Source organism: Macaca fascicularis, chromosome 20 (assembly GCF_037993035.2).
Source record: "Macaca fascicularis isolate 582-1 chromosome 20, T2T-MFA8v1.1".
Lineage (NCBI taxonomy): Eukaryota > Metazoa > Chordata > Mammalia > Primates > Cercopithecidae > Macaca > Macaca fascicularis.
This window is the reverse complement of record NC_088394.1, coordinates 20279758-20292550: the sequence shown is the minus strand read 5'-3', so window position 1 is coordinate 20292550 and position 12793 is coordinate 20279758. Positions and strand designations below refer to the sequence as shown.

General features: G+C 39.9%; 1 protein-coding gene across 36 annotated transcripts in view; it reads right to left on the bottom strand.

The window, feature by feature from the left end:
• The window catches only part of REXO5 (RNA exonuclease 5), a 43579-nt gene that overhangs the window by 1787 nt on the left and 28999 nt on the right, over positions 1-12793 (bottom strand). For 22 of the 36 annotated variants that reach the window (XM_074027962.1, XM_074027954.1, XM_074027976.1 and 19 more), the window contains 6 exons: positions 8002-8106; positions 7388-7525; positions 3857-3949; positions 3033-3249; positions 2640-2827; positions 1536-1654 (listed from right to left, as the gene is read on the bottom strand). In XM_074027962.1, the coding sequence (XP_073884063.1) occupies positions 1536-1654; positions 2640-2827; positions 3033-3249; positions 3857-3949; positions 7388-7525; positions 8002-8106 (860 nt within the window). Of the gene's footprint in view, positions 1-1535; positions 1655-2053; positions 2244-2639; positions 2828-3032; positions 3250-3856; positions 3950-4183; positions 5390-7387; positions 7526-8001; positions 8107-12793 lie in introns of those variants that run through there. The other 14 variants (XR_012429351.1, XM_074027950.1, XM_074027970.1 and 11 more) reach the window with 6 other exon arrangements.

The following is a 12793-nucleotide window of genomic DNA, read 5'->3' as shown; positions in this document are numbered from 1 at the left end:
CTTGACTTAGTTTACCTAAACAATGGTGGACTGCAATTTAAGTATTCTACGTGGGAACATGAAAACCCAGTCCACCTACCACCATAACACTGCCCCTGAGGAGCTACCTAAGGACAAGTCTCTCTGTTCCCCAGAGCCCACATCTTAACCAAAAAGCTTTTACTGGCAACTTGTGGTCACTTTTTACCCTGTTCCTATTAGCTTACCCACAAGCCTGTTTAAAGTATGTTGGTCTAAGATGTTTTTTTCCCTCTCAATGTAAACACCTAATACTTGTTTCTGCTTTTCAGAGAAAGCAGTTCTTTCAACCTACCCAGTAGGTAGACCATCTCCCTAATGGCCCTCAGATGCATGTTACAATAACTTTATGCTAGGAAATGAATTTCTGATCCAGCTTCAAGGCCAGAGGTATTCATGCTCTTATCAACTCCTAGAATGTCAGAATTTTTTTTTTTTTTCTTTTTTTGAGACAAGAGTCTCAGTCTGTAGCCCAGGCTGGAGTGCAGTGGCGCAATTTCAGCTCACTGCAACCTCTGCCTCCTGGGTTCAAGTGATTCTCGTGCCTCAGCCTCCCAAGTAGTTGGGATCACAGGCACACAACACCAAATCTGGCTGCTTGGTTTTTTTTTTTTTGCTTTTTTGTATTTTTGGTAGAGACGGGGTCTTGTCATGTTGCCTAGTCTGGTCTTGAACTCCTGAGCTCAAGTGATCTGCTCGCCTTGGCCTCCCAAAGTGCTAGGATTATAGGCATGAGCCACTGTACCTAGCCAGATGTCAGAATCTCAAGGAACTTTTTAAAATTAACACAATCCAAGGTTTTCAGACTGTTCAAAAAAGCTACGATCTTTCCCTCCCTCCCCCAATATACACTCATTTATTTAGCTGCCCACTCACTCATTCCAAAACTGCCCGTCTCTATGCTTTAAGATTTAATATTGGTTTTTCTTTCAAGAAAGGGTTTACAATTAAAAGGGTTTGAAAATCAATTGATTTATTCCAAATCCCTCATGTTACTGAAAGGAAATTGAGATCTATAGCGGGGAAGTAGCTTGGCTACTTGTCAGAGGAGACAGGTGATAAAGCTGGAACTAGACTCAGAGTCCTGCTCCAGTATTCCTCAGGCTTAGAATCAGCAAACCAGGCCCTGTTATCTCTTAAAACAGAGGTGTCAATGGAGAAAAAGGTACAGAAGGCAGGAACACATTCCTCATATGCGGGGAGGTTACACCTAAGCCTAGGGCTTGTTCTGAGACTTTACTTTTTTTACTCAAGTGGGGTTACCAGCTACTTCTTTCTCCAGAGAGGAGTAAGAAGGACATAAAGACCCCTGGTTTTAACTGGGGATAAGTTATCTCCCTGAGGGACCAATATATGTAGTTATACAAGAGCATATAAATGTGAAATGGGAATACAATGCCTATCTTTTAGAACTGTGAGAATTAAAGAGGTGATTCATGTAAGTCCTCATTATGGACCTAAACATCAGCAAAATCCAGGGGACAGAGTCCTGAAGGGATACCCTTTCCAGTCCATACCTCTTGGTTCCTGGCAGCAGGATGAGGCAGAGAGTGCCTGGGCACAAGCTGTTGTAGAGCTTTCCAATCTTCCGGCCCCAGCGCCAGGCTGCTATCTTTGGGTGGTCCAGTTTCAGAGTCTGGGATCAAAGCCACGTGTCAATACTCAGCCAGAACACTCTCTCGTTACCTATGGAAGGGCTGCAACACTCTCCCTCCGGGTCTAAGGCTGTGGGATTCCAGTAAAGGTTCCAGACAAATCCCATGTCTAACACTGGAGCCCACACTGCAGGTTCTCTGCTGACCCAGCATCCCCAGGCCTCCAAGTTGGTTTAAGACTTCCTCAGGGGAGGACGGCTACTATCCTTTCCTCCAGATGGGTCTTCTAAGACCCCAAGCTAGGGGAGCCACATTGCTAATGAGGGGTCTAGTCTGGCTTCTGCCATTAAGTCTCTTTGTGACCTTGGGCAAGTGACTTACCAACTCTAGCCCCTACATTTCATCTGCTAAGTATGAGAGATTAGACTAAGACAGGGTTTCCCAAGCTTCAGCCATTCACCTTCTACCTCCACTCTTCTGCTTGTATATCCCTCTAACATTTTTCCATCAAGTGAGTTAATTTATTCCTTAGCCTTGTCTAACTAATACCATCCACAAAATCATAGTCTCAATGTAGTTGTTGTATACTTTAACAAGTATTAGCAAAACAAGTCCATTCAGATGTCTTAGCTGTAATAAAAAGACAAATCCATAATCATAAAAGTGAAAACAAAACAAAAAAAAGACCATCTATGACAACCACAATTTATCTTGTGTATGTACCACACTTTGGGAAACCCTAGACTAGATCACTGAATAATTATCCAGCTCTCTGACTTCCTGCCTTGGTCCCTCAAAGTCCCTTGGAGATCTGGAAGACTAAAAACCTAAGTTTAGCAGGTATGGAGGGGGCAAAAGTATGAGAGATCTGGGAGAAAAGGAGATGTGGCCAGGACTGGAAGAAGCTGGAGAGTGAAATAAGACTGAGGGCCAGGGTAGAAAAAAAAAAAAAAAAAGATTAAAGGATTAAGTGTCACCAAGCAGGACTCTCCTGACATCTTCTCCAAGAAACCTTCACTCACTCACCTGCAAGGCCTCCTGTTCAAAAGGGGGAGGTACAACACGAAGCCCTGCGGGCCTTCTTGATTCAGGTGGTAAGCCTCTGAGCCAGGCATGGAGGTGCCTGGGGGTTAGAGCATGCCTGCCTTTCAGCTTCCAGTCCTTGCCTGTGAGAATGTTGAGGGCCCGCTGGGCACTGCCAAAACTTTTGAATTCTGAAAGCAAGAACCCCCACCTTGTTATTAACGGCCGAGAAAGTTGATCCCATCCAAACTGCCTGGCCAGGGCCATAGGAGAAGGACAGAATCAGGAACTGCTGCCCTGGTCCAGCCCAGGAGGTGAATCTTCCCTTCTCTGACCTCATGGTATTACCATCCCCAGTTTCCTTCCCCAAAGCTACATTCGACAGCATAGACTTACTTAGGAAACAGTATTTTTTCTGCTTTCCATTTTTAAGATCTTTAGGCAAGATCACAGCTTCCAGGCCAAGAAAGAGGCGGGGCTCCTGCAACAGCTGTTCTTTGAAGGTTTCACTCACTCCAAACAGATATATAGAGCCTTGGTTTTCAGAATCTCCTTCCAGCTCATTCACGAGGGTCTCACAATCAAGCGTGAGCTCTGTCACAGGCCTCTGCACCTAACCAAGGAAAGTTGATGTTAGTGGTAGAAAATCAATTTAATCCTCAGGCCTGTTGGATACTAGCAAGTTTTTGCCATTACTAATAACTTCATTTTTCAGTTTCCTACACTTTTTCAGTTTCTTTCCTTTTCTGTAAAAGGAAACTAAAGATAACTGTCTCACAGAATTATGTTAGAGACTTAATTGATAAATACATACATATTTTCATGTAAACATATTCTCTTCAGTTTCCTGCCACCCACCCTTAATGAAATTCTGTTTATGTGCACAAGAAACTTCAAAATACCATCATTTGATCTCCCTGAAAGGTGAAGAAAAGGGCAACTGCAAAGAACCAACCAGAATAAACCATTGGGGACTTAAGTAGTAATAAAGAATGCAAGGAAGACCCAAATCTATCACAGGATGATTTCTGACACAAATGAAAGCTGTTATATCTTCAGTCACTGCCAGCAGGAGAATGTCAGACTTGGCTGAAGACTTTCCATAACAAAGTCTTATGCCTGGGCCTCTTGAGGGTGTTTGCTACATGTCCTGGGGCACTATACATATAGGCTGTGGTAGGCTAGACCCGAGCAAAGGGAGCTTTCTCTTATCACCCTACCTTGATGCAGGTACCATCTACCAGAATACCATCCAAGGACTCTATGGCCAGCTGGGCTGCTTCTAGGACTTCATACTGTATACAGAGATGAGGCTGCAGAAAGACCAAGATTTCCTCACCATTGCTTTCCAGCTCAAACTGCTAAAGAAGGGGCTGGGGAAAGGATTCAAACTACAGTGGCCAAAGCCACCAGAATGGATGCCTTTGCTGTGCTGGGTTACACAGGTATTGATTGTAAACTGTCAACTTTAAATGGGATCACTAAAGTTCAGGAACTAGCTTTCACACAATAACTAACTTTTGTCATTTAAAATGCAACTACCCAACAGGCTTTTCATAATATTTATTATGCATCACTAAAGTCATCACTGCAAGTCTCGGGCAGAGATTCCCATTTGTCTGTCTTTTAGCTAAACTTTATAAGCTTGGGAAGGATAAGTTCTTCCACTGGATAGGCTACATCTTCAAATGGTCTGCTTTTCTGTTTGGTAACTCGGAGTAAGTAAATCTTTGTGATTATCTGAGCCACAGCATCAATATGGAGATAAAAGCCTTCCCATAGGAAAGTTTCATGACACTGGACTTGGCAAGGGTTTCTTGAATATGACATCAAAGGCAGGCAACAAAATTAAAAATAGACAAATTAGACTTCATAAAAATTAAAAACTTTTGTATATCAAAGGACACTAACAGCAGTGTCAAAAAGCAACCCACAGAATGGAGAAATAGTTGCAATCACCTATCTAATAAAAGATTAATATCCAGAATGTACAGAGAACTCTTACAATTCAACAATAAAAAACCCAAACAACCTGATTTAAAAATGGGCAAACATTGCAGAGTAGCTGGAACTGAAAAAAATAAATAAGAAAAAAAAAGGTCAAACAAGTAAATAGACATTGCTGTAAAAGATGTACAAATTGCCTACGACACTCAACATCACTAATCATTAGGGAAATGCAAATCAAACCCAAATGAGATACCATTTCACATCCATTAGGAAGGCTATTATTAAATAAAATAGAAAACAAGTGTCAGTGAAGATGCAGATAAGTTGGAACCTTTGTTCTTTGCTGGTAGGAATGTAAAATGGTATAGCCACTGTGGAAAACAGGATAATGATTCCTCAAAAAAGTAAACACAGAATTACTATTTGATCCATCAGTTCCACTTCTGGGTATATGCCCAGAAGAACTGAAAGCAGGGACTTGAACAGATATTATGTACAACCATGTTCATAGCAGCATTATTCATGACAGTCAAAGGTAGAAACAACCCAGAGTCAGGCACGCCTGTAATCCCAGGACTTTGGGAGGCCAAGGTGGGCAGGTCTCTTGAGTCAGGAGTTCAAGATCAGCCTGGGCAACACAGAGAGACCCTGTCTTACAAAAAACTAGCCGGGCATGGTGGTGCACGCCTGTGGTCCCAGCTACTCAGGAGGCTGGGAGGTGGGAGGATTGCTTGAGCCCAGGAAGTCGAGGCTGTAGTAAGCTGTGATCACGCCACTGAACTCCAGCCTGGGTGAGCAAGATCCTATCTCAAAAAAAAAAAAAAAAAAGGTAGAAACAACCCAAATGTCCATCCACAAATAGATAACCAAAATGTGGTATATAAATGAAATGGAATATTATTTTGCCTTGAAAATGCAATTCTGATACATGCTGCAACATGAATGAACCTTGAAGACATGCTAAATGAAATAAAACAGACACAACAGGACAGATACTATATGATTTCACTTATGTGAGGTATACAGAGTAGTCAAATTCATAAAGACAGAAAGTAAAACAATGGCTGGGGGAAGGGGTAATAGGAAATTATTGCTTAATAGGAAATTTCAGTTTGGGATGATGAAAAAGTTCTGGAGATAGATGGTGGTGATAGCTACACAATGTCAATGTACTGAATGCCACTTAAAAATGGTTAAAAAGGTACATTTTATGTTATATGTATTTTACCCGCCACCCCCGCAACCAAAAAAAGGGACCAAGAGAAAGACTTAGGAAGATGTTATAGTCCCTTGCTATATTCTCATCCCCCAATCCATCTTCTCAGGGACAATCTTTGTATTTGTATTGTTAGTCATAGAAAAGCCATTAATAAAAGATTTAGAAGCTGTGTGCAGTGGCTCACACCTGTAATCCCAGCACTTTGGGAAGTGGATCACTTGAGGTCAGGAGTTCGTGACCAGCCTGGCCAATATGGTGAAACCCCGTCTCTACTAAAAATACAAAAATTAGCCAGGCGTGGGGGTGCAAACCTGTAGTCCCAGCTACTTGGGAGGCACGAGAAATCATTTGAACTGGAGGGAAGAGGCTGTGGTGAGCCAAAATGGCACCACTGCACTCCAGCCTGGGCCTCTGTGTCAAAAAAAAAAAAAAAAAATTAAAAAATTTAGAGACAGCACATTTAAAAATATCTAGGATCCTGCACTTACATCACTTTAGAAGTATTTTTACTTCACTTTCATACATAGTAATACACCAGTTAATAGTTACCTAGTTCCGAATTCTAAAGGAACAATATATTTACAGTAAAGTCTTCCCCTAATCCCATTAGCTAGCTGCCTAATTCTTCCCCCGGGAGGCCTCCATTGTTACCTTTATTGTATATCATTCTACAAACATCCTATTACACTGTTTCCATTTTTAATTCTTTTTAAATTCTTTTCATGATTTCTTCTATGTCTCTATATGCTTATGATGTTATTGCTTCATATATAAACTTTATTGATATGGTATTGTTATGACTATGAAGATGGAGACTTAACTTGTGAAGTCCTTTTGAACTATATAAATTTTTAAAACCATATGCAAGCATTATTTTTGTTAAAGTAAAACTAATCTCTTTAAAGGGCTTTTATGTAAATACAAACCTACAATACCAAAAACTTACCCTAAGAGATAAGAGAACTAATAACAATAACAACAAAAGCCCTCCCATAATCTTCCTCCTGTATCTTAACCAAGCAAGCCATGAGCCTACTCTGTAAAAAAAGAAGTAACTTTCTAAGATATGAAAGTTACTTCTCTTTTTGAAAGCGCATTTTATCTTTTAAAGCCGGGTACAATCATAAGGACCATAGGTTATATTCAACCAGCAGACATATTTTTTCGCATGGCCTGATATTTGAGAAAATGGGAGCCAGCATATGAAAATTGACAGAGTTCTCAATTCTTGTTTTTAAATTTTTTGTAGCAATGTGGTCCCACTATATAGCCCAGGCTGGTCTTGAACTCCTGGACTCAAGCAATCCTCCCTCCTCAAACTCCCAAAGTGCTGGGATTACAGGTATAGGCCACCACGCCCAGCCAGATGTCTCAATTCTTTAAACACACACAACAAAAGATCTCACAATACTGGGTATACATTCTTGTGGGTCAACAATTGCTCTCATTAGCGTATGTCTCGCGCTCCAGTTGGTAGCAATCCAGCTTACTTCAGGAATATTTGCTATCTGCATGGCCCAAGCAGTCACCTGAATGTGAAACACTAATCTAGAAAATTGAAATCTGAATTTTCCAGTCTTACCTGACGGGTTTCAAGAACAAAAGTCATTGACTGGACTGGGCCAAAGCTCTTAAATAGCCTCTTCAGAGCCCTGAGATTGCAATTTTTGCTAAATGGCCCAGCATAGACAGTTGATATCTCTGTCCACTTGATCCTCATCTGTAGGAAAAACAACAGAATATAGTATGGGAATGAATGTGAAAAGAGAAATGAAATCATGAGTCAATGCATGGGATTATTCATCAAAGATTTTTTTGACATAAATACTTGCCAAATGTCCAAGGATGTTCACTGAAGTATTATTTGCAATAGCAAAAATGTATAAAGTACAAATGCTGTTAATAGGTATATCATATAGCAGAATATTATGTAGCCATTAAAAACAAGGGAAATAAGATATGTAGTGATACAGAAAGGTGTACAAGATATACTGTTAAATGAAAAAATAAAGTTGCAAAACAGTATGCATAGTTTGATTCCCATTTTTATAAAAATATTTTTAGATGTTAATATGCAGATAGTAAAAATCTAGAGAAAGACACAACAAATTAAATAAAGCATGTATTACTTTCCTTAATGATAAGAGGTTACAAAAAGTCACTAAATAAATCATTCAGCAGAACTCATCCACTTACCCTTTTGTTCATCTCCTCGGTGAGGATAGGTGAAAAGGCCTTAAAAGAGAACTGAACAATGCTGAAGGGAAACAGGGGGATTTCCACTCTGGCCTGCTCAAGAACCTGTAGAGAACAGCACAGCCTGGATAAGGTAGGAACCTCATACTCTATTGCGGCTCCTGGATATGAGCCACAATAATATAAATAGTAGTTGCCTTTTTACCCATACTGAGGTAATATGGGGCTGACTTCCAGGTCTGGAGGAAAATGGTGAAACCACACAGCTTCCCCAAAGAACCACAGAACCAATAAAAAGAATGAAAATAAAATACATATAAGTCAGACCTTCAGCATTACTAAGAGACAAGGGTTATTACAAAAATTTTCCAATGACCTGTAATTAAATAAATAACTATAACTCCCAGTATTGTAAACTGTTGCAAGCCTGTGAGTAGGGAAAGCAAGGGAGAGGAGGCTTAATAGATTTGGTTAAAATAATAATAATAATAATCAAGGGACATGGAAGAATTAGATGAAGCACAAAAAAATCACCTCCAAAATAAAAACTCCAAGTAAATGCCAAATAAGGAACATGGGTCATGATTTTGACATTTCTCAGCACTTGACTACAAGCAAGAGGCTTGGCAGCCTCAGAGAAGCTGTGCTTCTGGAGAAGAATCAGATATATAGAGAAAAGGTGGTACTCCTTGAAGACACTGCTGTGAAGAATGCCAACCCGTCCAAACAATATTATAAATTCCTCCCTTCTGTCAACACCACACCATCATTCTGGAAATGGAGAACTAGAAAGCTTCACTTTAGCTTCTTACTCTCCCACAGAGACAATGAGTTAACAACAATATATGGACCAGAACACCTTTGAGAGAACTGTAGAGACCAGATGAAAAGCTATATAGTACCTAGACCAGCATGAAACCAAGAAGGGTTTCCAGTAAATGGGAAAGGAAACTTTGTGATGTTTTGTGGTCTCATTTACAGCCTTCCCTATCTGACATAATAGGGCTTCTCCCACACCACAGATCCTCTCTTGGGATGGAAACAAAAGAGTGGACCATGTGTCCAATGTTCTGAGTAGTGTGGGGGCTGTCTGAGGGACTATTTTCTGTCTTGCATGACTCAGAAGGCTGACAGGACTGACAGCCTTGTTTGGAAGCCACTGAAAACAGATGTGATCACCATGGCATGTTAGAGCCGCAGTAAGAAACCAGGGGAACAAAGAGATTATGGGCTCTGAAAAGAAGTAGGGACAAGGGGCTCAGGAAACAACTAAAGGCACATGCACAACTCCAGAGAAGACAAATCTCCAGAACAGGTTTGGGAGGTCATGAAATTTCTAACTAGGCTGAATGGTGAAGGTCTCCCCCTGCACGAAGCAGTCTGTAAAGACAACTGGCTATTTATTCAAATGCCCAAGCCTCAACAATACCAACAACAATAAGTCACAAGGCATACAAAGAAACTTAGCCCAAGTTTCACTTCTGCAAAATAAAAAAGTTCTAAGATCTCTTTCACAAGAATATAAATATACTTAATACTGCTGAACTGTATACTTAAAAACAGTTAAGATGGTAAATTTTATGTTTTTTGCTGCAATAAGAAGAGAGGGAGAAGAGGAAAGGGAGAGAGAATCCTTTGATAAGTAGAGGAAGAGCACAGAAGAAGAACAAAAAACTGCATTGAGGAAGGCAGAGTAAAAGAGACGCTCTTGAATGAAAACCTTATTCAAAAACAAATCAGTAAAATTAGAAAATAGTAGACCATATTAATCTAAACTACTGTTAAAAAAACAGCAACAGCTGGGCGCGGTGGCTCATGCTTGTGATCCTAGCACTTTGGGAAACCAAGGTGGGAAGATAATTTGAGCTCAGGAGTTTGAGATGAGCCTGGGCAACATAATGAGACCTCATCTCTATAAAAAATTTAAAAATTAGCCGGGCATGGTGGCACATGCCTGTAGTCCCAGCTACTCGGGTAGCTGAAGCAGGAGGATTGCTTGAGCCCCGAAGTCAAGGCTGCAGTGAGCTCTGCTCATGCCACTGCACTCCAGCCTGGGCAACAGAGTGACACTCTGTCTCAAAAACAAAAACAAAAACCAAGAAATAAAGTGAGAATCGAAGCATTTCAGCTGATGAAAATTATTCCCCCTAAAAAAAAAAAATCAACCATGGAGCTAAAGGATACAGTTAACATTACAGTATAAACTGAATTGAATATTAGCAGCCAAGCACTTGAGGATATGAAAAAGCAACTACAAGTTGTCAAGAAAGAATAGATTCAAGTGAAATTTTAATAAAAGGCATTAATGAAAAGCATGGAAAGAATTAGGAGTGTACAAATGAAATCAAAAGCATCAGAGAGAAAGTAGGTGAATGAAAGATAGGCCAAGGGGGCACAACATACATGCATAAGTGAAGTCTATGAGGAAGAAAATTAAAGCAATAGAACCAAATACTTGAAAATACAATCCAAGAAAACCTCTGGGAATAAAAGAAACTATAAGCTATATGTTGAAGGGCGCCTCAGGTACCAAGAAAAAGTGACTTGGAATGATCAACTCTGAGACATAGCTTAGTAAAACAATTAGACTTTAAACAAAAAGGGAAAAGTAAATCCTCGGTAAAAATAACTTACAAAGCCAAGAAAATTAGACTATCATTAAATTTCTCAAATACAACTTACAAGGATTTCCATCCCCAGCCAAGATTGAATAACAGAAGACTAGAGTTACCCTCTCTCCTCCAACAACTAATAAACTATAAAAAATATATGATTAAAGAGAATGAGAAGACAAGCCAGACTGGGAGAAAATATTTGCAAAAGACTTATCTGTTAAAAGACTGTTATTCAGATATACAAAGAACTATTAAAACTCACCAATAAGAAAATGAACAATGCAATTTTAAAAATGGGCAAGAGTTGAACAGACACTTGACCAAAGAAGACATATATATAGCAAATAAGCATACGAAAAGATGCTTCACATTACATGTCATTAGGGGACTGCAAATTAAAACAATGAGACACTAATACATATCCATCAGAATAGCCAAAATCCAAAACACTGACACCATCAAATGCTGAAAAGAATGTGGAGCAACAGGAACTCTCATTCACTGCTGGTGGGAATGCAAAATCGTAGACACTTTGGAAGTTCAGCAGTTTCTAACAAGACTAAACATACTCTTACTATACAATCTAGCAACTGCACTCTTTGGTATTTGCCCAAATGTGTTGGAAACTTATGTACATATGAAAACCTGCACACAGACATTTATAGCAACTTTGTCCATAATTGCCAAAACTTGGAAGCAGCCAAAATGTCTATCAGCAGGTGAATGGATAAATTGTGGTAAATCCAGGAAATATATAGTTATTCAGTGTTAAAAAGAAAAAACCATAAAGCAGTGAAAAGACATGGAGAAAACTTAAATGCATATACTAAGTGAAAGAAGTCAGTCTGAAAAAGCTACATACTATGTGATTCCAACTATGTGATGTTCTTAAAAAGGCAAAATTATGGAGACAGTAAAAAAAAAAAAAAAAAATAAATAAATAAATAAATAAATAAATAAATCAGTGGTTTCCAACAGGCAGAGCACATTCATCACAGATTTTTAGGTCAATGAAACTATTCTGTATGATATATATGATATATAATGGTGGATATATGTCACTATACATTTGTCAACACCAAGACAGAACCCTAATGTAAACTATGGACTTTGGTAATTATATGTCATAGTGGGTTCATTGATTTTAACAAATGTACTACTCAGGTACAGGTTGTTGATAGTGGTGGAAGTTGTTTGTGTGGGTGGGTGTGGGGGTAAATGGGAACTCTCTGTACTTTCCTTTTTTTGAGACAGGGTCTCACTCTGTCGCCAGGCTGGAGTGCAGTAGTGCGATTATACGTCAGTCACTGCAACCTCCACCTCCCGGGCTTAAGCAATCCTTCCATCTCAGCCTCCTGAGCTGCTGGGATAACAGGCACATGCCGCCAAGCCTGGCTGATATTTTGTAGGGACAGCGTTTCACCATGTTGCCCAGGTCAGTCTCAAACTCCTGGACTCAAGAGATCCACCTACCTTGGCCTCCCAAAGTCCTGAGATTACAGGTGTAAGCTACAGTACCCAGCTTATACTTTCCATTTAATATTGTTGTGAACCTAAAACTGCTCTAAAAATTAAAGTCTATTACAATAACAATAATAATGCCCAAAGAGCCCTTGAGGCCCATGTAAGTGCGCAGAAAAAAAAAAACACCAAAATCCTAAGAACAGCAGTTCTCAGGATATCGGAAAATGAAGGACAGTGATCCTTAAAAGCTAGGAAACCGATAGATCTATAAACAATCCCCCTCAAATATTCAGTTGAGTAGGGATTAGTGTATCCATGTAAGTAAACTATGCGAGGTCAAGGAAAGGACGCCCAAAAGGATTAGAGGAAACAATCACACGGGCTAACACAAGGCCAGGAATAGTTTAGATTCCCAAAAGCTAGAGTGTAAAATCTCATAATTTATGGAGATCAAGTACTTAGTATGGTTTTGCTTTAGTAGTGGGACAAAATTTACTCTGGTTCCACCTAACCAACCTTAAAAGCAAGAATTCAAAAGGATCTGGCCAGGCATAGTGGCTCACCCCTGTAATCCGAGCACTTTGGAATGCTGAAGTGAGTGGATTATTTGAGGCCAGGAGTTTGACATCAGCCTGGGCAACATAAGAAAGAAAAGAAGGCCGGGCGCAGTGGCTCATGCCCGTAATCCCAGCACTTTGGGAGCCCGAGGCGGG